The sequence below is a fragment of the Pseudophryne corroboree genome, chromosome 4 (genome assembly GCF_028390025.1).
Source record: "Pseudophryne corroboree isolate aPseCor3 chromosome 4, aPseCor3.hap2, whole genome shotgun sequence".
Classification (NCBI taxonomy): Eukaryota; Metazoa; Chordata; class Amphibia; order Anura; family Myobatrachidae; genus Pseudophryne; species Pseudophryne corroboree.
The window spans coordinates 459,078,985-459,105,678 of record NC_086447.1 but is presented as its reverse complement, the minus strand read 5'-3'; the positions used below and the strand labels follow the sequence as shown (position 1 = coordinate 459,105,678).

Genomic DNA, 26,694 nt, shown 5'->3' with positions numbered 1-26,694 from the left:
GTATAAGCGCCTATGCTACCTGTGGGTATTGTGTGTATAAGCGGCTCTGCTACCTGTGGCCATTGTGTGTATAAGCGGCTCTGCTACCTGTGGGTATTGTGTGTATAAGCGCCTCTGCTACCTGTGGGCACTGTGTGTATAAGCCCCTCTGCTACCTGTGGGCACTGTGTGTATAAGCGCCTCTGCCCCCTGTGGGTATTGTGTGTATAAGCGGCTCTGCTACCTGTGGGCACTGTGTGTATAAGCGCCTCTGCCCCCTGTGGGTATTGTGTGTATAAGCGGTTCTGCTACCTGTGGGTATTGTGTGTATAAGCGGTTCTGCTACCTGTGGGTATTGTGTGTATAAGCGGCTCTGCTATCTGTGGGCACTGTGTGTATAAGCGCCTCTGCCCCCTGTGGGTATTGTGTGTATAAGCGGTTCTGCTACCTGTGGGTATTGTGTGTATAAGCGGTTCTGCTACCTGTGGGTATTGTGTGTATAAGCAGCTCTGCTATCTGTGGGCACTGTGTGTATAAGCGCCTCTGCCCCCTGTGGGTATTGTGTGTGTATAAGCGGCTCTGCTACCTGTGGCCACTGTGTGTATAAGCGGCTCTGCTACCTGTGGCCATTGTGTGTATAAGCGGCTCTGCTACCTGTGGCCACAGCACCTTCGTATCTTATCTACAGTGCATTGCTGTTACTCATCTGGTACTTCATAATGCAGACCCTAGCAATATATACTACACTCTGCACTATGTTATTCATTGTGCCCTGCGGCCACTCTGCACGCCCTCACAAAGGCCTACGCCCCCTTGACAATCGCACGCCCTCCTCCCTTACAATATTTACCCACTGCCATAAAAAAAACAGGTAATACTCCATATAATAACAATTATAGCACAGCTGAAGCCCGTGCAGGGGATAATGGATCGTAGCCCCTTGCAACGGTATTTTCTGTCTAACACCTTCCCTCTCTTTATCCTCTCCCTACCACCCTGCCTCTCCCTATCCTTTACCGATCGCACAGCGTTTCTGTACATTCCCTTTCTCTCCCCCTACGCCTCTCTATCTTATCTCAACCGGAACCCATTTCTGTATGCCCTCTATACTGCCCTGCATTTCTCATTCTGTTATCTACCGCCCTGCGTATGTTCAAAGGCGTGCAGAGGTTAACGGGGCGTAGCCCCTAACGCAGTATATATATATATATATATACTGTATAATATATATATATATATATATATATATATATATACACACAGTATATATATATATATATATACTGTATAATATATATATATATATATATATATACCTGTATATATATATAAATAATTTGTTGTTAAATACTTGCACACTCCAATGTTCCAGCATTTACGGTGCTCCTTTAAGTCTGTTCCATTGTGGTCCAGATAAATAAAAAAGGTTGTAGAAAAGGGCACTCACTCAATTCTATAGTTGTACTTTTATTATCACCCACAATCGGGCATATCGATGAATGAACAACAAACCACGGTGGCTCAGCATTGAATATCAAAAAAATATAATTCCAACAACTGTGGCATCTTCAATGCCTACATAGTGTTTTCCATAATAATATATCACATAAGCAGAATTTGATGACTTAGCTGTCCGTCGACCTCGGTCACTAAATGACCGTTCAAGACCATCACATCATGTCACTGCCACCATGCTTAGTGTAGAGCCATCTGTGTATGAACACCACAACACTCCACCTACCCAATATTAAATATCAATAACTTACAGGTGAGCTGGCCGTCCATCCCGCTTCGCCCAGCGTGTGTTCCAACCATCTGCGCCTGCGCTACTATAGCCTCAATGCATTCCGACTCACATGACTCCTTTGCGTTCCACTGGGCTAAATGTTTCCTGGTTATGCGCCGCAGATCCCGCTACGTCACTTCCGGTGACGAGCGCTGGGCGCACCCACTTCAGGAGTTAGAACCAAGTCATCTCCATGGAAACAGGGTGCCGTGAGCGTCAGGTTCCCACCTGCACATCACTGCCCTGCACTCCAGATCTCTTCATGACTGTCATGCACTCTGCCCATATTGAATATGCATATATATTCTTCAGTAATACATCAGTAGTTAATCGATAAATTATTAATAGTGCTGAGGCATTGTCATGGGGTCATATGCAAAATGGTCAAGTATAGCAAAGACAGGGATCGCACTAGCCTCAGGGTCATCAGGGACCACCTGCGCCAATCTCAGCTGCAGTCATATATTAATAAACTTCCAAAACCAACATCTGATATAAGTAATAATGTAGTCGTGTCCACACACAGAAGGCCACACCATATGTGTTCATCACCAAATGCCCACCGCAATATTGACAAACACATATATACTTTGGTTCAATCAATTATACAAATTACATATACAAAACCTAATGGGGCCATACTGAAAAATCTCTCAATGGCCCACACAGGCAGGACACTACAATACTAACAAACATGTAAACAAACATAAAAACATAAAACAGGTATCGAATAATCAGTGTCAACCCTATTTGTTCTTATAAAAAACACTTCATATTGATGTTTTCATTTAAACCCCTGGGTACCTTAGTACCAAGCTTGTATATCCATCTGGACTCGCTTTGAAGAAGTTTCCTACCATGGTCACCACCCCTCACCAATTTAGGAACATGATCTATAATCATACATTTGAGTGTTGCCAGTTGGTGTCCATTGGTCAAAAAATGCCGAGCCACCGGCTTGTCACTTTGTTTGTTGATAAACGCTTGCCGAATCGAAAGTCTATGGTTTGCCATTCTTTCCCTAAATGTGGTAGTGGTCTTTCCAACATAATAGAGTCCACAGGGGCACATCAGGATGTAAATCACATAGTCTGTGGTACAAGTGACATGATGTCTGATAGCAATCTTCTGGCCAGTATGAGGATGGGAAAACGTTTTGCCAGTAAGCATACTGTTGCAAGTTGTGCACCCTAGGCAACGACAACAACCAAGTCTGTTAGACCTAAGCCAAGTGGTCTTGGATTTATTCCTATTATCAAAATTCTTCATTGGCTGCATTAAGAGCTGCTTCAAATTCGGACCTCGTGCAAATGATATTAATGGTTTCTTAGTTATATTCTTGAACGTGGTGTCTGTAGCAATGATAGGCCAATGTTTTCTCACCGAGCTTGCAAATGACGGGGCTTTCACATCATACTGTGTAGTGATAACCATTCTATCATTCTTCTGTGTTTTAGGCTTACTTCCCTCATGGGCAAAGATGTATCTAGCCCTCTTTAATGCCTTTTTCACCAAATTTTTGCCATAGCCTATCTGTTCAAATCTGGATACCATTTCAACAAGTTGTTGTTCTCTTAGCTCACTTTCTGAATTATTACGCTTTACGCGAAGAAACTGTGAAATGGGAAGTCCATTCTTAAGTGCCCTGGGGTGGTGACTAGTGGAATGTAAAAAAGTGTTCCTGTCAGTCTTCTTTCGATATAAAGTGGTTCCTAATGAACCCTCCTTTTTAAATATACACACATCTAAAAATTCTATTTGGTCGGTCTGAATGTTGTGTGTAAAACGGATCGGGCTATCCAGCCCATTCAATTCCATTACCATCTGCACAAAGCTATCCCGAGTGTTAACCCACACTATAAACACATCATCAATAAACCTATAGTAGTGCAGAATGCTGGGACTATATCTGGGATAAATGTTCACACTTTCATAATGCGTCATAAAGATGTTAGCGTAAACCTGCGCCAAATTTGATCCCATCGTGGTCCCAGCATTCTGCACATAATAGGCATCAGCATAACGGAAATGATTCTGGGTCAGAATGACCTCAATCATCTCACACACAAAATCAATCGGGGGTCCCACAAAATCAAAATTAGACAACGCCAATCTTACTGCCGAAATAACCCGGTCATGGGGTATTACTGTATACAAGGATGATACATCCATAGTGGCAAACAAACAATCTGTGGGTAATGAACCAATAGAAGTATGTTTATTCAAAAAATCTCCGGTATCACGTATATAGCTCCTGCTACTTGATACTACCGGCTGCAGTAGAAAATCAACATATTTGGCTAAAGGTTGCAAAACCGATTTCTCTGCTGACACAATTGGGCGACCTGGGGGTCTATCAAGATACTTGTGGATCTTAGGTATACAATATGATATTGGACAGACTGGATGATCAACAGTCAAAACCTTCACCAAACGTTCATCCAACAGGCCCCCTGATAGACCCCGGACCAGCAATTGGTCAACACTGTTCTTAATCTCATATATCGGATTGTATGACTTCCTCGTATACGTAGCAATGTCACTCAGTTGAGATCTAACATCATCATCATAATACTGGTAATCCAATATCACAACTCCTCCCCCTTTGTCCGCCATGCGGATAACAATCTCATGGTTATTCTGAAGCGATCTAATCGCCTCTCTTTGTTCATAATTAATGTTTTGATAACAGCCAGAATTTCTAGAGGACACTTTGAGATCCTCATCCACCATCCTCAAGAAGGTTTTAATACTTGGGTTGGCAGACGGGGGGTCAAAGTCACTAGAGCCTTTCATTGTAAACGTGTTACTATCAACAACGGTATTGCCTGTATCCTTAAAGAATTCACGTAACCGTAGCTAACGTCCCATCTTGTACATATCGAGTTGCGTATCAAATTCCTCACGCTTAAAAGTGGGTACAAAGGAAAGTCCCAAAGACAAAACAGCGGTTTCAGCTTAAGTTAATGTATGTCTGGACAAGTTGAAAATATTCTAAGTTATCACTTCCTTCTTCTTCCCCTTCTTCCCCTGGCCCCTCCGCGTGCGGCCCTTCTTTCCAAACTGCCACCTATCCCCTTGGGATCCAGTTGTGCCCCTAAAAAATTCTGACCACTGGGGGGCAATGTATCATTATTTTCTGCTTCAGATGAAGAATATGAGGAATCCACTGTCTTTGCTATACTTGACCATTTTGCATATGACCCCATGACAATGCCTCAGCACTATTAATAATTTATCGATTAACTACTGATGTATTACTGAAGAATATATATGCATATTCAATATGGGCAGAGTGCATGACAGTCATGAAGAGATCTGGAGTGCAGGGCAGTGATGTGCAGGTGGGAACCTGACGCTCACGGCGCCCTGTTTCCATGGAGATGACTTGGTTCTAACTCCTGAAGTGGGTGCGCCCAGCGCTCGTCACCGGAAGTGACGTAGCGGAATCTGCGGCGCATAACCAGGAAACATTTAGCCCAGTGGAACGCAGAGGAGTCATGTGAGTCGGAATGCATTGAGGCTATAGTAGCGCAGGCGCAGATGGGTGGAACGCACGCTGGGCGAAGCGGGACGGACGGCCAGCTCACCTGTAAGTTATTGATATTTAATATTGGGTATTTAGGTGGGGTGTTGTGGTGTTCATACACAGATGGCTCTACACTAAGCATGGTGGCAGTGACATGATGTGATGGTCTTGAACGGTCATTTAGTGACCGAGGTCGATGGACAGCTAAGTCATCAAATTCTGCTTATGTGATATATTATTATGGAAAACACTATGTAGGCATTGAAGATGCCACAGTTGTTGGAATTATATTTTTTTGATATTCAATACTGAGCCACCGTGGTTTGTTGTTCATTCATCGATATGCCCGATTGTGGGTGATAATAAAAGTACAACTATAGAATTGAGTGAGTGCCCTTTTCTACAACCTTTTTTATTTATCTGGACCACAATGGAACAGACTTAAAGGAGCACCGTAAATGCTGGAACATTGGAGTGTGCAAGTATTTAACAACAAATTATTTGTCTATGGGCTGACTTTTGATTAGCTCCCTGTACTTAGCACCTTGAAGTTTTGATTATTATTTTGATTTATATATTAGTTTAGCACTTGTGACAGTGCAATATTTAATAACAGTTATTTTGGTTCATATCAATGTTTTGTGTAGTATTATTCGGTGTATAATTTTTATATGGTAAGTGTTATTTATTTGGTCGGTCTGGGTTGTGCACAGAATCTGCACGTGGCTATCTTTGATAGGTTCATAGACATCTGTGGTATATCATTGAACCAATTTAGAGAGTTAATATCTGCATATAATATGTATCAATAGGTAGACTTTTGTTTATATGTTGCGTTTAAATACCTAGATTTCTACAGCACTTAAAAAGTGTAATTTTTTTTTATATTTTTGGGTGTGATTTTTACTTTGAACATTGTATAGAGTCAGAAATTATAGGTCTATGCTAGATATAAAGTTATAAAAGGCTTTATACAACAGAGTTTGAATCATGTCACAAGAGGCTAGGTTGCTTGATGAACATTTGTTAAATCTAGCTGAAAATGCCCAGGTGAGCCTTACTGATGAAGATGCCGATAAGGTATTGTTTGAACAAGAGGAATTTAATCAGTTGCCGGCTGATAATGCAATCGATTTATATTATAAACTGTTAAGGTTGAGTAAACGTGAGGTGGACCTAGTCCTACATGGTCAGTTCTTGTCGGATTATTATCGTCAGAAAAAAATCCCACGGGGTATTTGAATCCACAACATCCCCACAATAGGGCGTACTAACCCCAGTTTCTGTAGTAAGTGGTGTGGTGTTTTAAATAAGTGTTCCCTCGACCTCATTTTGTTAGTGGTCGAGGAGGTGGGAACTGAATTACAAAAAACAAGAACTGACCTTGAGGATTTTAGGTCACAGTTACAACCTAAATTGATTGAGGATAAGTCTGAAAAATGGCTTGAAAAATTAACTACACAAATTGACCGGTATAAAAAAGATTTGATTACTTTTAAGAAAAATAAGCTTGAGACGGTACAGAATGATTATAGGAATCATACAGTATACAGATGGCTAACTGGTGAAGCGGCGAGAGCACCGAGGCATAGAAATTTTGATAATAGACACAGGGTACCTTATTCCGTGGATTCCTCATATTCTTCATCTGAAGCAGAAAATAATGATACATTGCCCCCCAGTGGTCAGAATTTTTTAGGGGCACAACTGGATTAGAAGGGGATAGGTGGCAGTTTAGAAAGAAGGGCCGCACGCGGAGGGGCCAGGCGAAGAAGGGGAAGAAGAAGGAGGTGATAACTGAGAATATTTTCAACTTGTCCAGACATACATTAACATCAGCTGAAACCGCTGTTTTGTCTTTGGGACTTTCCTTTGTACCCACTTTTAAGCGTGAGGAATTTGATACGCAACTCGATATGTACAAGATGGGATGTAAGCTACGGTTACGTGAATTCTTTATGGATACAGGCAATACTGTTGTTGATAGTAACACATTTATAATGTAAGGCTCTAGTGACTTTGACCCTCCGTCTGCCAACCCAAGTATTAAAACCTTCTTGAGGATGGTGGATGAGGATCTCAAAGTGTCCTCTAGAAATTCTGGCTGTTATCAAAACATTAATTATGAACAAAGAGAGGCGATTAGATCGCTTCAGAATAACCATGAGATTGTTATCCGCATGGCGGACAAAGGGGGAGGAGTTGTAATATTGGATTACCAGTATTATGATGATGATGTTAGATCTCAACTGAGTGACATTGCTACGTATACGAGGAAGTCATACAATCCGATGTATGAGATTAAGAACAGTGTTGACCAATTGCTGGACCGGGGTCTATCAGGGGGCCTGTTGGATGAACGTTTGGTGTAGGTTTTGACTGTTGATCATCCAGTCTGTCCAATATTATATTGTATACCTAAGATCCACAAGTATCTTGATAGACCCCCAGGTCGCCCAATTGTGTCAGCAGAGAAATCGGTTTTGCAACCTTTAGCCAAATATGTTGATTTTCTACTGCAGCCGGTAGTATCAAGTAGCAGGAGCTATATACGTGACACCGGAGATTTTTTGAATAAACTTACTTCTATTGGTTCATTACCCACAGATTGTTTGTTTGCCACTATGGATGTATCATCCTTGTATACAGTAATACCTCATGACCGGGTTATTTCGGCAGTAAGATTGGCGATGTCTAATTTTGATTTTGTGGGTCCCCCGATTGATTTTGTGTGTGAGATGATTGAGGTCATTCTGACCCAGAATCATTTCCGTTATGCTGATGCCTATTATGTGCAGAATGCTGGGACCGCGATGGGATCAAATTTGGCGCCGGTTTACGCTAACATCTTTATGACGCATTATGAAAGTGTGAACATTTATCCCAGATATGGTCCCAGCATTCTGCACTACTATAGGTTTATTGATGATGTGTTTATAGTGTGGGGTAACACTCGGGATAGCTTTGTGCAGATGGTAACGGAATTGAATGGGCTGGATAGCCCAATCCGTTTTACACACAACATTCAGACCGACCAAATAGAATTTTTAGATGTGTGTATATTTAAAAAGGAGGGTTCATTAGGAACTACTTTATATCGAAAGAAGACTCACAGGAACACTTTTTTACATTCCACTAGTCACCACCCCAGGGCACTTAAGAATGGACTTCCCATTTCACAGTTTCTTCGCGTAATGCGTAATAATTCAGAAAGTGAGCTAAGAGAACAACAACTTGTTAAAATGGCGTCCAGATTTGAACAGAGAGGCTATGGCAAAAATTTGGTGAAAAAGGCATTAAAGAGGGCTAGATACATCTTTGCCCATGAGGGGAGTAAGCCTAAAACACAGAAGAATGATAGAATGGTTATCACTACACAGTATGATGTGAAAGCCCCGTCATTTGCAAGCTCGGTGAGAAAACATTGGCCTATCATTGCTACAGACACCACGTTCAAGAATATAACTAAGAAACCATTAATATCATTTGCACGAGGTCCGAATTTGAAGCAGCTCTTAATGCAGCCAATGAAGAATTTTGATAATAGGAATAAATCCAAGACCACTTGGCTTAGGTCTAACAGACTTGGTTGTTGTCGTTGCCTAGGGTGCACAACTTGCAACAGTATGCTTACTGGCAAAACGTTTTCCCATCCTCATACTGGCCAGAAGATTGCTATCAGACATCATGTCACTTGTACCACAGACTATGTGATTTACATCCTGATGTGCCCCTGTGGACTCTATTATGTTGGAAAGACCACTACCACATTTAGGGAAAGAATGGCAAACCATAGACTTTCGATTCGGCAAGCGTTTATCAACAAACAAAGTGACAAGCCGGTGGCTCGGCATTTTTTGACCAATGGACACCAACTGGCAACACTCAAATGTATGATCATAGATCATGTTCCTAAATTGGTGAGGGGTGGTGACCGTGGTAGGAAACTTCTTCAAAGCGAGTCCAGATGAATATACAAGCTAGGTACTAAGGTACCCAGGGGTTTAAATGAAAACATCAATATGAAGTGTTTTTTATAAGAACAAATAGGGTTGACACTGATTATTCGATACCTGTTTTATGTTTTTATGTTTGTTTACATGTTTGTTAGTATTGTAGTGTCCTGCCTGTGTGGGCCATTGAGAGATTTTTCAGTATGGCCCCATTAGGTTTTGTATATGTAATTTGTATAATTGATTGAACCAAAGTATATATGTGTTTGTCAATATAGCGGTGGGCATTTGGTGATGAACACATATGGTGTGGCCTTCTGTGTGTGGACACGACTACATTCATTACTTATATCAGATGTTGGTTTTGGAAGTTTATTAATATATGACTGCAGCTGAGATTGGCGCAGGTGGTCCCTGATGACCCTGAGGCTAGTGCGATCCCTGTCTTTGCTATACTTGACCATTTTGCATATGACCCCATGACAATGCCTCAGCACTATTAATAATTTATCGATTAACTACTGATGTATTACTGAAGAATATATATGCATATTCAATATGGGCAGAGTGCATGACAGTCATGAAGAGATCTGGAGTGCAGGGCAGTGATGTGCAGGTGGGAACCTGACGCTCACGGCGCCCTGTTTCCATGGAGATGACTTGGTTCTAACTCCTGAAGTGGGTGCGCTCAGCGCTCGTCACCGGAAGTGACGTAGCGGGATCTGCGGCGCATAACCAGGAAACATTTAGCCCAGTGGAACGCAGAGGAGTCATGTGAGTCGGAATGCATTGAGGCTATAGTAGCGCAGGCGCAGATGGGTGGAACGCACGCTGGGCGAAGCGGGACGGCCGGCCAGCTCACCTGTAAGTTATTGATATTTAATATTGGGTATTTAGGTGGGGTGTTGTGGTGTTCATACACAGATGGCTCTACACTAAGCATGGTGGCAGTGATATGATGTGATGGTCTTGAACGGTCATTTAGTGACCGAGGTCGACGGACAGCTAAGTCATCAAATTCTGCTTATGTGATATATTATTATGGAAAACACTATGTAGGCATTGAAGATGCCACAGTTGTTGGAATTATATTTTTTTGATATTCAATGCTGAGCCACCGTGGTTTGTTGTTCATTCATCGATATGCCCGATTGTGGGTGATAATAAAAGTACAACTATAGAATTGAGTGAGTGCCCTTTTCTACAACCTTTTATATATATATATATATATATATATATATATGAAAGCCCTCACTCACTCACTGACTGACTTGACTGACTGATCACTACTTATCTTACTTCCCGATATGTTAGGAAACGGAAATGTAACACGGGTATTCATCAGGTGGGAGATAGGAAAACTACATAATCAGAATTTTAATATAGCTCCTCTAATGGGATGACAAGGGGGTTGACATAATGACGTCATTACCGATGCGTGGCTTGCATTGCGTGAACAATAACGCCCAAACGGACAATCGGATCAAAATTTGGATTGCACCTCCAGTGTGTAGAATTTAATAAACTACAAAAATGGTCCTGTCACTTTTTACTGTATCTGCCACTGGTGCTCCTCAGGTAACGCCAAGAACCATGGATTAATATTTATTTACATTAACACATCTCAAATTTACATCTCAATAGATTTTAAAAACTCATGTTTATGTACAACCGTGAAAATCAGAAACTCCCGTGTGAAGAACGGGTAGAACAGCTAGAAGTAAATAAGCAGGACCTGTATTGCACATGTGCAGTACTGGTGTTGCAATGTCAGTAGCAGATCGGCTGCAGACTGTCACTGATTGGAGGCAGTGACGAGACGGCAACGGCCTCCATTTCCCAAAACAGAGGCATGATGCCACCATTTTGGTGGAGTGCCGGGTCTAGGATCTCCATCAGAAGATCACTAAATCATGGCTCACTAAAGCAAGCAAGGTTATTTATTGTAAAACAGGCACATTGTAAAAATGTGAAAAGTGGCCTGGTTACAATGGGACGAAGATACATTACAAACAGTATAATAGATTTATTAGAAGGCAATGATAAGATTTTTGGAATAATGTATAAGAAACATTTAAAAATTATAGATTTTTAGCAGGGATGTAATATTTATTATCACTTGTAAATGTGTGTGCTTGTATTTGTTAATGGACTAGATATCTGATTAAAGAAGTGGAGAAAAAATTACAAAAATAAATCACTTAAAGACACAAAGGGGCAGATTCATTAAATATTCTTCAGGTTATTAAGGCAGCAAAACATTAGCTATTTTTGTTGGCGTCTCAGAGATGTGAGCAAAGACAAGCAGGGATTTCCTTCTGTAATACCCACAAATGGGGGTTATTCAGATGTGGAAGCAAACCAAAATAGCAAGCAAGTGGCAAAACCATGTGCACTGCAGGTGGGGCAGATATAACATGTGCAGAGAGAGTTAGATTTGGGTGGTGTGTGTCCAAACTGAGATCTAAATAGCGTGTAAAATAAAGCTGTGTAACATTTGTGGGCTACATGCAAAAGTAGCCAGTATTTACCCTGCATAGAAAAATATACAGTAAATGTATTTCCTCCCCTTGCATGTCAACGGTATCAGGTCTCTAGGTCGACCACACTTAGGTCGACAGTCATTAGGTCGACCACTATTGGTCGACATGCATTAGGTCACCAGGGTTTCTAGGTTGACATGGTCACTCACTAGGTTGACATGAGTTTTTCACAATTTTTTTTCATTTTTTGAACTTTTCTTTTGTTCCAGATACAAATGTATGTACTTTTTCTGCCTTGCTTTTCTGTCTGCCTTTTCTGCCTTGCTTCCAAATCCAAATGAGACCCAATGTACGCAGCTGCTCATTACACGAGGTTCTGATGGTACTCTGTCCCTAATTTAACTGGCTTCTTGATATTGAGTCCCTCCTAACTGATTTGCTTCATATTACATTTTCCATAAGGCACATTTCGGAGATGTTACAATATTTGATTTCCCACTAGAACATATTGTATATTTTTTCTTTTTAAGATGTAACATTTGTTTTTAAAGATTTATTGGGTGTCATATTATGTAACAGATCGTAGCAAAACACTCTTAAGTCATGATACAGCATATGTAAATGAAAACAGAATCCAAGTCCATTACCAACAAATACAAATCACAGACATAAATCATTTTCACATTATGTTTTAGCAGTATTTTTAACATGTACCTGATACATCAAAATGGGGTCATATAAATATTAACCTAATGGTTTCACATTAAAGTGCATTACAAATTACACATTTTCCATTGCTGTTCACAATATCCATCTTGCAGTCAGTAATAACACATATGAATTGTGCCATATTTTCCAACGATCTTAACAGAAACATGTTAGTGTCCTATAAGCTGTAAACAAATATGTGACTGACAAGTGCACAAGGGGCAAAACTTGTGGTAGAATTTTGTTACTTAATTACGCATTATGTGAACATTGTCCATAATATTTGCTGCATAACCTGTTTTGGTTTTTCTAAAGTATTTGTGTATTATAACAAAACACAAAGAGATGTTTGAGAATAAACAAATCAAGGAAAAGTACATATTAGACCACAGATACCCTACGTGATGCCTAAATAGTTAGTTAGGATATGCAGACATCCTAGCAGTTATTTAGGATATGCAGACATCCTGGCAGTTAGTGAGGATATGCAGACAATCCCAGCAGGTAGTTAGCATATGCAGAAAACCCTAGCAGTTAGTTAGGATATGCAGACATCCTAGCAGTTAGTTAGGATATGCAGACATCCTGGCAGTTATTTAGGATATGCAGACATCCTGGCAGTTAGTGAGGATATGCAGACAATCCCAGCAGGTAGTTAGCATATGCAGAAAACCCTAGCAGTTAGTTAGGATATGCAGACATCCTAGCAGTTAGTTAGGATATGCAGACATCCTAGCAGTTAGTTAGGATATGCAGACAATCCCAGCAGGTAGATAGGATATGCAAACAATTCTAGCAGTTAGTTAAGGGCCCCATACACTAGGGAGATGTATCTCAGCAATAACTTCCATGCAATTTTCCTGCAATCTGGCCGGGAGCTTTCCGGGGGAGCCTGCAATTGCAATTTCGTACTTGAGTGTATTTTTACATGTGATTTATCTCAGGCAATCTAATGTCATTAAACCTATTTCCATGCAATAGAGATAAATCTCACGTGCAGCATGTGTGATCTGCCATTGCGATGGGTGACACACGGGAGTATCCATCTCAGGAACTCGGCGCAATTGCACGAAAACGTGCAATATCGCACTAGTGTATGGGGCCCTTTAGCATATGCAGACAATCCTAGCAGTTAGTTAGGATATGCAGACAACCCTAGCAGTTAGGATATGCAGACAACCCCAGCAGTTAGTTAGGATATGCAGACAACCCTAGCAGTTAGATAGGATATGCAGACAATCCTAGCAGTTAGTTAGGATATGCAGACAACCCTAGCAGTTAGTTAGGATATGCAGACAACCCTAGCAGTTAGATAGGATATGCAGACAATCCTAGCAGTTAGTTAGGATATGCAGACAACTCTAGCAGTTAGTTAGGATATGCAGACAACCCTAGCAGTTAGGATATGCAGACAATCCTAGCAGTTAGTTAGGATATGCAGACAACCCTAGCAGTTAGGATATGCAGATAATCCTAGCAGTTAGAATATGCAGACAACCCTAGCAGTTAGTTAGGATATACAGACAATCCTAGCAGTTAGATAGGATATGCAGACAATCCTAGCAGTTAGTTAGGATATGCAGACAACCCTAGCAGTTAGTTAGGATATGCAGACAACCCTAGCAGTTAGATAGGATATGCAGACAATCCTAGCAGTTAGTTAGGATATGCAGACAATCCTAGCAGTTAGTTAGGATATGCAGACAACCCTAGCAGTTAGATAGGATATGAAGACAAACCTAGCAGTTAGTTAGGATATGCAGACAACCCTAGCAGTTAGATAGGATATGCAGACAACCCTAGCAGTTAAAGGGCAATAATTGTGGGACCATATGAACACATAAAACTCATTTGTTTGCAAAGCAGCATATTTTTTGCAGCATTATTTTTGTAATAGCTTTTGTATTATATTTCAAGTATGGTAACTCTAATAATTTTGTTTCATGTATGAAGTTGGGCAGTTTTCGGATAACATGTTCTGAGTGCAGTGAAATACAACAAATGTGCCGAATATAAATATAGAAAAATTGGCTATTTAAATTAGACTACAGGATTGTTTTATTCTTGGTTTTACTAATTAAACAGAATACAATGGCAAGCTCCACCTAGTGCTTCTTATACGTGATAGTGTTCCCGTGGAGCTAAACTTGTATTATGTACAGTAGCTGCAATGAGATTAGTTTTACTAAGGATATACCATTTTGTTTCATGGTAAGGCCACTTTAAATAGACCTTTGGCCGTGACTTAATAATTTCTATATCAAGATTTTCTATAAAAAACTACCTGCTTAGTAAGAAAGTGGCTCATTGGAAAAGGAAAAGATATATTTAACATGCATTCTGAAAGATAATACAAATAAAGTATCCTTCCATTGCTACAAAGTCAGTAGCAGCTGCAGATTTCTCTTACTTTCATGAAGCCTTTTTGAAAACTGTGGCCCTGATTCAGGTCCCGACGCAAGAGCTTCACATGTGGCAAAGTACCAATTTCAGGTACTTTGCTCATAAGCAGGAGCTGTATTGCACATGTGCAGTACCGGTGTTGCAATGTCAGTAGCAGATCGGCTGCAGACTGTCACTGATTAGAGGCAGTGAGAAGACGGCAACAGCTTCCGTTTCCCAAAATTTCACCCCCAGAAGCAAAACATTAACACAGTAAAGCAGTTTAGTAAGTCTCAAATTATATTGGAATATGGGAAATCTACATAAGGCTCTTTTACAGAACTCCATGGAAGGCCGACCCGCACTGACTTTACATGCACCGAGTTGTCATACGTAATCTAAGTGCTTTTCAAATTGCCCCTGTAAACTGGAAATGCTCTTAGTGTTGCAGGTGTACAGATCCACCTGACAATACAGTAAAAAGATAATTTCAAAATCCTAGCTACTAACACTTTATGACCACACCTTCAAATATTCCTTCTTAAACACTGCTGGTTTAGCTTAATGAGTGAGGAAACATTGTGACCTTTTTTATCACATGTCTTTATTACATGTGTTACATTTGTGTTTGAATTGTTTAAAATGTATGTGCTTTTCAATCTCTACCCATATCTGCAACCTTACATAAAGTGCCCCCTTGGCCCTCATATTTAAGCGCTTACACTATTGGATATATTGTGCAAAAGAAATTATGTTATTTAACAAAACAGCATTTGCACTGTGCTTTTGCATGTTCAGGAATAAGCTTAGACTAGAAAAATCCTTATTTTATTTTATAGAAATACAGCTTGATGTAAGCAATGCAGGTTTTTATTAAAGACACCTGAAGTTGTATATTCCCATTCCTACATATATTTTGTGAAATAGCCTTTCATGTAGATGTAACTTGTAAATTGTCTAGCTATTATTTTTTATTTAGGGTAGCATCTTGGCATTTGTCCATTATATTGGACAGTTTTCTGCATTACCAAATCAATAATTAATACATGTTTCATATCAAAAATTAGTATTATGTATTTAAAGGTGGTATGTTAGAAACAGTGCCAGAGCTGGGCTCTGTTTCTATACCACCCCCTAACGCATGTTGGCATGATGTCACATTGGCACTGAGAGGAAGAGAGTTTTTCACATCATCCTTAGGAGTTCCATGCACCGCTCCAGGGTTCTTGCAAGCTAAGAGCCTAATTCGCTAAGGATTGCATATGCAAAGCGGGTGTGGATCATTAGATCGACAGTGTCTAGGTAGACAATGTTTAGGTCGACCACTATAGGTCGACAGTCAATAGGTTGACAGGGTTGGAAGGTCGACAGGGTTTCTAGGTTGACATGTGCTAGGTCGTCAGGTCAAAAGGTCGACATGAGTTTTTTTTGGGGGTGTCGTTTTCTTTGTAGAGTGACCGGGAACCCCAATTAATGCACCCTGTCCCCTCACATGGCTCGCTTCGCTCGCCATGCTTCGGGCAAGGCACCTCACTCCACTACCTCTTTGCTCGGCACAGATTACCATTCCAATCGTAGTCCACGTGGATCGTTATGTATGAAAAAGTTCAAAAAATTATTTTTTTTGAAAAACTCATGTCGACATTTTGACCTGTCGATCTAGCACATGTTGACCTAGAAACCCTGTCAACCTTCCAACCCTGTCGACCTAGTGACTGTTGACCTATAGTGGTCGACCTAAACATTGTCGACCTAGACACTGTCGATCTTCAGACTGGATCCCATGCAAAGCTGCTCACAGGGGGAGGTGCATACCACCTCCTCACTGCATTTGCGATGCGATCGCATCTCAGATGAACATTGCAATCATCGGTCATAATGTTTATCTGTGACGGCAGACTTAAGTAAGCTTAAGCTTTCTCAGCCTTACCATCGCAGTGCGGCTTCGGGAGGCCAGGATAATTGCATCTCGCAACGCAGTCCTTGGCCTCGCCACTCCCGGAAAATGGGGGCGACATGCCCCTGTTTCCCCCGAAGCTGGCAGTCCCCATTCCTCCCTGCGAATGCCTCTGCTTGTCAATCATCGGGGAAATGAAGTACTCACAGTACTTACTAAATTAAGCCCCTAAATCAGGGATGAGGAACTTTCAGCCCTCCAGCTGTTATTGAACAACACATACCAGTATGCCTTGCTACAGTTTTGCTGTTTGGCCATGCTAAAACTGTTGCAGGGCATGATGGGATGTGTAGTTCAACAACAGCTGGAGGGCCGAAGGTTCCCCATCCCTGCCCTTAATGCAAGGCCTACACCCTAGGAAACATCACTGATCACACCCCTAGTTACAGCCCTGGCTAGAAAACACAGGATTTGTGCCAGAATCTCTATTGCTTGCTTATTATAGTATATAATATTCTTTTTCGGACAACTGCAACTATTGTAGATCAGAAAATAACTCTGCTTGCAAAAATAGCAGTGTCTTCTATAAGTAGTCATTTTATTCCAGTGTACCTCTTGTCATGGAGACAGTCACTTATAAGCATTTATACAAACCTGCATTTCTTCAGTGACAGCCAACCAACCAGCAGCTACCCAAAAGACTGAAAAATAGATTTGCTTTTTAACCCCACAAATAATACAGACTGTGATGGTGTTATAATTACTTATAGGAAAATAAACATCATTCCTTGTTTCTTTAAAAAAATATTGAAAAAAAACATGTAAGTCAAAAATAAACAAATGTAGCATAACAGTAGATCAATATGATCGTAAAAGTGAAACTTCTAAATATGGAACCACATTGTGAGATTGTTTATCGGGTGAGAAAATGGCTTAAAAGTTTTACTTGCAGTCTTGGTTGATCCTAGATGAATATGACATATCACGCTGAAAACTGCGCTTGGTTGAAATGGAAAGTAGTAATTATCTGTGTTTTTTTTATTTCTCACCCTGTAAATGTTTTTGTTCTTACTCTTTTACAGTAGACATATATAATAAAATGTCTAACTCCTTGTGATATTTGGCATTAGAATTTGCAGCTTGATTTAGACTGCGTATAGACAATCACATGGAGAAGATGATTCCAGACTGCTAAAGAACACGTAATCTTTGTAAGAACTCTAAAAATAAGATGCGTAAAAAAATGATTAAAGTTCACGGTAGATAAATCTCTCTGTGCGCACAAACTGCTGCTACATGTGGAGTGTCAGGGAATGTGGATTCTAAAGCTGATAGATGTTTCTATGTTTGACACAGTTTATGCTTAATTATGCATTTACGAGAGCAGTAAACAGTGAAACAACGCACTAAACTTTTATCTTGGTGCAAGTAACCATTATAATGTCTTTCCAGAAAGTGCTTAAACATGAAAGAGGTGGATTAGTTCCAAAACCACTTCTCCAAATTATAGACAGATTTATATTCCTGATGTCTTTTAACATGGTCACATGCAAGGCAAGCATGAGATTCCCAGAAATGGGACAAGTTCACGGTGTAATGCCTCCTCCAGTTAAAGTATGATAGGTACCGTTCAGTGTCCTTGTCTAGTATTAACAGATAATCTGCCAGCTCTCTAGGAGAGAGAAAATCTTCAACGTGAATAAAAGAATCTGCTGGTATATAGTTCTCGTAGTTTTCTCTTGGAGGCCCCAGGACTATGGGCACAGATCCAGCCAGTAGGGCATTGTAAAGTTTTTCAGTTATATAGTCTTTGTGGATAGAGTTTTCAAAGGACAAGTAAAATTTACAAGTAGAGATGGTTGGGATCAAACTTTTATCATTCAAGTATTCACCAAACGCCTGGCCATAGGTTAGAATTTCAATGTATTTGTTGAGTTCATTATAATACTTTACTCTAACGTGATCTGGATTCCAGTTGCTGACCACCCAACAGACCAGCTTGTCTTTGCTTGGCACTTCAAATTCAAAAGGCTTTGTGCTTATGACCATAAAGCCATAAGGCACCTGAATGTCTGAGTCTCGTCTGTACGTCAATGTGAGATTAAATAAATGTTCAATGCCACTTTTTTGTGGTGTGTGAGTCGGAGATTCCAGGTTCATCCAAATCCATTTCTGGAACGGTGGCCTCATCTGCACTGGCAGGTTAGTTAGGTCCCAGCTGATGTCCCTGTGATGTATCAGCACGGCATGAGATTTATTGTACAGTGTGCGGTCAGTAGTTAAATGGCAGCCATGGATATTAAAAAGAGACTGGCAGGATTTAAGTTCAAATGTCTGTCCAAAAGGCCACACCCAAATCAGAATGATGGTTTCATTGTAATAATCCCTTTTAGTAGAGAAAAAATTCTTCATTTTAAGCACTGAATTTGCAGATTCGATTGGGCTGGAGATCCAGTTGTTTGTTGGTTTCACATATATCAATAAACATATCATGAAGCAAATCAACACGATGCAGATAACTAGAAATGGTCGGAAGATGCCTTTAGATGTTGATGTCATAATTTGCCCTGAAAAACAAAACACATCAAAGTTTTGGAAGGCCATATATAACTCTCAAAAGTACTTTTTTACATAGGTATGGTATAGCATGGATGTATACACAGCAAATAAAAGATGTACATCAGTGTACATTAAATTTTTTATTCTAAAATTGTTTAAAGAATACCTGCACTCCAACTTAGTAAATGGTTATTGGATGGAAACTTCCTTACTGAAATCACAATGACTATGTAATTTAATTTACATTTATAAGGAGGTCCACCATGTGAGCACATTCTTCATTGGTGTAGGTCAGTCATTTTCACTTGGCTTAGCTATAAAACAAGGCTTGGATCCATGCAGGGTTGGACTGGCACACAGGGGCACAGGGGGAACACCTGTGGTGGGCTCCACTACCTGAGGGGGGGGGGGCACCTCCTCCTCTAGGGATCAGGTTCCAGACTATGTTCTTGAATTATACATTATACATATGTTAACTTCAGGACTACGGTTTATTGTCTACAGGGCATTGTTGTTAAAAATTTGCTACATTGTCATGTATGCCCTAACAGTATTTACTAAATATATTTATCAAAGGGCCCAGCCCATGCATTCTGTAATGGTTAGGAAAACCAATGTGGTGGCTAGCCACACCTCCTCTCTAACTATGGGCCCCTACTACTGTGTTCCCCCGGTGGGCCCTTCATGCCCCAGTCTGACTCTGGATCCATGTATTTATCCTTTCCTGAAAGTCCCCAATGTTGTACTGCATGCCTGATAAAAAAGTTGTTTGGTCCAATAACAGCAGAGTTGCTGTACTAACTACAAAATGTGCTTAAAGTTTTCCTAGGGATAGCCTATAAGAGCCTTTGTTACAAGGCCCAAACTAGAGAGAGAAAACCGAAGAACAGTCCTATTCTGATCCTAAAGCCAGCAAAGCCTAACTTCATCCGGAGGTAGACATCCTGAGAAATTTCCTGTGGTGGGCTATGATAGCTTTGTGAATATCATTTTACTACATTTGTGCACTACTCTACATACTGTACATACATTTGCCACAACATTGTTCAGTATTAGCTTGGAACATGCTATACGTGGTTTTCTTATATTTTCTCCAAGTGGCATAGCTTTTCAATGGGATGTTCTTACTATAGGATTTCCACAATGTCTAGTGCTTTTTATTGCTAGTAACTTACATGCCAATCCTGAAATTAATTTTGCAATTTCAAAATGATCATAGAAATCCCCCCCACAAAAAAATAAATAAATAAATAAATAAATATAAAATTCATTATTTAGAACAATGATTTTTCATTGTATTTCCCTCTTCCTCTGTGGTGCAAGTTCCTCCATGCTCTCTCAGGGGAGATCATAAGAAAAAATGCACCTGATATGCACATGCAAAGAGTGTGAGTGCTAGGCTACATTCTATGACTGTGCAATACTTGCGCCAAGTCCCTGTCTTCTTATATCACCAAGGCAGGAAAAATCCATGGCAGCAGCCCATTGAGAAAGTAAACTTTTGAGCATTTCCTGACTATTGGGCAGTACGGATGGTTTAATGGTTAGCATTACTGCCTCAAAGCACTAAGGTCATGGGTTAGATTCCCACCATGGCCCTAACTGTGTGGAGTTTGTATATTCTCCCTGTACTTGCATGGGTTTCCTCCGGGTACTCCAGTTTCCTCCCACAATTCAAAAATATACTGGTAGGTTAATTGGATCCAAACAAAATTAACCCTAGCGTACATGTGGTTGGGAATATAGATTGTAAGCTCTACTGGGGCAGAGACTGATATGAAAGGACTAATATTCTATGTAAAGCGCTGCAGAATATGTGTGTGCTATAATAAATAACTTCCATACATGGCAGACATTTCTTTCTATGCTATACCGAGTGGAAGGATCATAATAAAAACTATGTATTTTCTACACTGTACATTTGATAGCTACAATATACAACAAAGTGTGGTATGTTCTCTTGCTCTGTCAGTGTGAAGCTCTGTAACATCTAAATGTCCTCAACAGGAGCCTGCAGTTAGTGTTGTAATCTCTGTCAGCTGCAGGGGGGTACAGAACACATTACTCATTTTATTTTGTTGCCCCTGCTCATCTTTCACTGTCACTGTGCAGAACCACTATGAGGAGAGAGGCGTAAAAATAATAACCACAGACTTGCTTTTTTTGGGAACACTGCATAATTGCTGCAACACTGTCATGCCAGGATAAAGGAAGGTTATAAAATAACATCTGAAATATTAAGTTAATGTTTCAAACATTTATAGGTTTCCTGTTCAGCTGCCAATGCGACATACTCTTACTGCTGCTATATATTATCCATGATGCTAATGGAGATTAGATGTGTTAATTAGAGATGAGCGGATTCGGTTTTACTCGGTTTTACTCGGTTCTCAAAACCGAATCTTATTGGCTCACGGATGTCACGTGTTTTGGATAGCCAATAAGATTCGGTTTTGAGAACCGAGTAAAACCGAGTAAAACCGAATCCGCTCATCTCTAGTGTTAATGTCCCTTTCAGGCTCTGTAGATGAAACATTAACTTCAATCTTTAAGGAAGGTGTAGCCATCATGTTTTACTAATCATGTTCTCTCGCACAGGTCACAGATGGTCTTGGGTTTAAATGAACTTATTTTCACACTACAGATTGCCAGGATGGGACCAGAGGGCTCAGCTGAACATACTTTGTATAACAAATAGCATCTCTTAATATTCCTCTATCCTACTCTAAATAAATCACTGCGAGGGGATAACATTCACTATACTCTACATAGGCAGCTTGTTTACCTCTAATACATAAAACTCTTCACCTGTTTTAACATATTTCAATAAGTAACATTTTTGAAAGAATACTTATTGGATTTATGTCTTACTGTGTATTCCTCTAGGCAAAGTGAATTTTAGCTGAGTTTATGACATTCATATGGTTTAGTTAAACAGCAATGGTTTTTCGCATACTGATATATTTAATTTTGAGCTCTGGCTGGTGTGATAATCACATGATTACATTTTAAGGCAGTGACCGCTGGTCACCCGATACTAACCCGTTGGTAGTGTAGGAAAATGCAGGGGGATATTAGTATCATGAATCACCACCTGCCCCCAACAGACCAGACAGACTCTAATCAGAAATATTAATAAGCATGACACTAGCACTTGTACTAACTCTGATGTTTTACAGGACACAGAAATAATATTGGTAACATAAACTGGGGCTGATGCTGAGTTATGTCCTTTTGTGTAGTGTAAAAGCTCATTTCCACAAAGCAAGTGGCATACTTGTGAGTGTATGTAGATTTGCTCAGAAGTGACACCTGTGCCTCCCTATGACTTGGGAGATATAAGTGGTCAGGGAAGTGATGACTTGTACATGGAGATGTAAGTGGTGAGGGAAGTGATGACTTGTACATGGAGATATAAGTGGTGAGGGAAGTGATGACTTGTACATAGAGATGTAAGTGGTGAGGGAAGTGATGACTTGTACATGGAGATGTAAGTGGCGAGGGAAGTGATGACTTGTACATGGAGATGTAAGTGGTGAGGGAAGTGATGACTTGTACATGGAGATGTAAGTGGCGAGGGAAGTGATGACTTGTACATGGAGATGTAAGTGGTGAGGGAAGTGATGACTTGTACATGGAGATATAAGTGGTGAGGGAAGTGGTGACTTGTACATGGAGATATAAGTGGTGAGGGAAATGATGACTTGTACATGGAGATGTAAGTGGCGTGGGAAGTGATGACTTGTACATGGAGATATAAGTGGTGAGGGAAATGATGACTTGTACATGGATATATAAGTGGTGAGGGAAGTGATGACTTGTACATGGAGATGTAAGTGGTGAGGGAAGTGATGACTTGTACATGGAGATATAAGTGGTGAGGAAGTGATGACTTGTACATGGAGATATAAGTGGTGAGGGAAGTGATGACTTGTACATGGAGATGTAAGTGGCGAGGGAAGTGGTGACTTGTACATGGATATATAAGTGGTGAGGGAAGTGATGACTTGTACATGGAGATATAAGTGGTGAGGGAAGTGATGACTTGTACATGGAGATATAAGTGGTGAGGGAAGCGATGACTTGTACATGGAGATGTAAGTGGTGAGGGAAGTGATGACTTGTACATGGAGATGTAAGTGGTGAGGGAAGTGATGACTTGTACATGGAGATGTAAGTGACGAGGGAAGTGATGACTTGTACATGGAGATATAAGTGGTGAGGGAAATGATGACTTGTACATGGAGATATAGGTGGTGAGAGAAGCGATGACTTGTATATGGAGATGTAAGTGGCAAGGGAAGTGATGACTTGTACATGGAGATGTAAGTGGTGAGGGAAGTGATGACTTGTACATGGAGATGTAAGTGGCGAGGGAAGTGATGACTTGTACATGGAGATATAAGTGGTGAGGGAAATGATGACTTGTACATGTAGATATAGGTGGTGAGAGAAGCGATGACTTGTATATGGAGATGTAAGTGGTGAGGGAAGTGATGACTTGTACATGGAGATGTAAGTGGCAAGGGAAGTGATGACTTGTACATGGAGATGTAAGTGGTGAGGGAAATGATGACTTGTACATGGAGATATGGGTGGTGAGGGAAATGATGACTTGTACATGGAGATATAGGTGGTGAGAGAAGCGATGACTTGTACATGGAGATGTAAGTGGTGAGGGAAGTGATGACTTGTACATGGAGATGTAAGTGGCGAGGGAAGTGATGACTTGTACATGGAGATATAAGTGGTAAGGGAAATGATGACTTGTACATGGAGATATAGGTGGTGAGAGAAGCGATGACTTGTACATGGAGATGTAAGTGGTGAGGGAAGTGATGACTTGTACATGGAGATGTAAGTGGCGAGGGAAGTGATGACTTGTAAATGGAGATGTAAGTGGTGAGGGAAATGATGACTTGTACATGGAGATATAGGTGGTGAGGGAAGCGATGACTTGTACATGGAGATGTAAGTGGCGAGGGAAGTGATGATCAAACATAAGCCAAGAAGTTAGTAATGGCTTGTTCATGTGATTGTGAACAGATGCTGACCCCCACAGAGATGTACGTATATATGACTGTCAGTAGGTGTGGCTATTGTGGGTATCTGAGGGTAGGGGCAAATACACTATGATGATGACAATAATGCCACCAGCACTAATTAGCTGCTTCTGAGTAGTTGATTTGTAATTCACCTTTAAAGCTGGAATGTGCTTTTTCATTGACAATGCCTATATTATATCATTTTAGGAGCCTATCTTAGTATTTTATTTTTTAACAATTGACAAGAAGAAGGGTTGTACTGTACCTGCTGTATTGGAGTTTTTATTTTATTCATGCAAATTCAACAGACAATGCATATTTCACTATCCATAAAAGAATTACTTGTAAATGTACTCTGTCTGGTTTATGTATGATGTAAAACAAGGGCATATACTATTGGTGCAGAGAGGCATTCAAGACTTTGCACATATGTGTAATTGTGTTGTTATGGTTTACGTATTTTACGCATCCTTCTTTTGATGGAACTGCATTTAGACTCAGGTGCAGATTTTTTAAGCTCGGCGAAGTGATAAAGTGGAAGGTGATAACGCACCAGCCAGTCAGCTCCTAGCTGTCATTTTACAAGCCCAGCCTGTGACATGACAGTTAGGAGCTGACTGGCTGGTACTTTAGTATCTCCATCCACTTTATCACTTCACCAGGCTTAAGACATCTGCTCCTCTTTTATGTATCAAGTATCACAAAGAAGGTAAACATAGAATACTAGTATTTTGGTGAATAGAAAACGTAAAATTCCCCATAATTTGGACTTAACCCATATTACATAAGTAGACAGAGATATTATTTATTACCAGTTACTTATATAGTGCACACAAATCCTGCAGCGCTATACAGAGAATATTTGCCCATTCACATCAGTCCCTGCCCCAGTGGAGCTTACAATCTATATTCCCTACGACATGTACATGCAGACACATTCACACAAGGGTTAATGTTGTTTGGAGACACTTGGCCTACCAATATATTGTTGGATTGTGGAGCACCTGGAGGAATCCCACGCAAGCACATGGAGAATATACAAATTCCACAAAGTTAGGTCATACTTGCCTACCTGACCCTCTCCATGAGGGAGAAAATGCTCTGTTCCTGGACTTTCCTGGTAATGTATGATTGCCATCACCTGTGGTGAGACGCCTTTCTTACCAATTAACTAGCTCACCACAGGTGATGGCAATCATACATTACCAGGAAAGTCCAGGAACAGAGCATTTTCTCCCTCATGGAGAGGGTCAGGTAGGAAAGTATGAGTTAGGGCCATGGTGGGAATTGAATCCATGACCCTAGTGCCATGAGGCAGTAATGCTAACCATTACATCAGATATGAAATGCTATGCTGGTTATGTCTATAAACATTTTCTATCTACCTTTCATTCATGTCCCAATTTCTTCTTCCAGGTTGGCTAATAGCAAAATATATAAAATGTAAGATAAATTAAAGTTTAAGATAACTTATACGTCTGGGTCACAAAAGCTCTTTGTGTTCACCCTACAACACTATTTTTTGGTGGAATGTAGTGGAAATATAGAAACAATAGAAGGACACATTGTAAAGTGAACTTAAACTTTCATTTATTTAGAGTTTTTTTCTATTTGCTAACTCTGGAGTAGGAAATGGGGACATAGATGGATCGTCATGGGCGCTACTAGGGGGGCATGTGACCTGGGCGCCGGATTGGAGGGGGTGCCGTTACAGTTTAATACCCCTAATACGCCCTCCCTGTGCGCAGCTGTCCCTTAGAGCCAATGAAGCACAAACTCCAGACTCTTCTAGCTGCCGTGGCAGATTAACGAGCTGTGCATGAAGCATTGCTGTGATGAAACTGAAACTAAACTACAGCTCCCAGCAGCCCTTGTTGCGGGAGCTGTAGTTTACTTTTGTTTCTTCTATGCAGAAGTATGTTGTGTCCACCCCAGCAGAGCCAGATTGAGAGGGGACACAGGGAACAAGCTGACTCCCTAGCTTCCCCGCTGCTGCTTTTAATCATCTCAGCAGTGCACTACTATAGTGCACTGCTGAGACGGGAAAGAAGAGGCAGCTGGAAGGGGGCGGGGCTACACGGCACTGTACTGTATTGTGCCAGGCTAGCAGCATGAGAGACAGAGAGCTCGCTATACAGCATCAGAAGACCCTAAATAGTGAGTCTGACACAGGGAAGGGCCACTGTATGTGTGTGTGTGACTACCATATATGTATGAATGTGTACATGTGTGCATGTGTGTGACTGTATGTGTATAGGTGGTTGACTACATATAAGTGTGCTTGTGTGTCACTGTATGTTTACATGTGTGACTATATATGTATGTATACAGGTGTGTGACTATATGTATATAAATTGAGTGAATGTATGCGTG

General features: G+C 40.6%; 1 protein-coding gene across 3 annotated transcripts in view; it reads right to left on the bottom strand.

The window, feature by feature from the left end:
* Positions 1 to 12,268: 12,268 nt before the first annotated feature.
* FUT9 (fucosyltransferase 9) overlaps positions 12,269 to 26,694 on the bottom strand; it is a 293,576-nt gene continuing 279,150 nt past the window's right edge. For all 3 annotated transcript variants that reach the window (XM_063917007.1, XM_063917006.1, XM_063917008.1), the window contains one exon: positions 12,269 to 19,284. In XM_063917007.1, the coding sequence (XP_063773077.1) occupies positions 18,197 to 19,276 (1,080 nt within the window). In that variant the 5' untranslated portion in view covers positions 19,277 to 19,284 and the 3' untranslated portion in view covers positions 12,269 to 18,196. The remainder of the gene's footprint in view (positions 19,285 to 26,694) is intronic.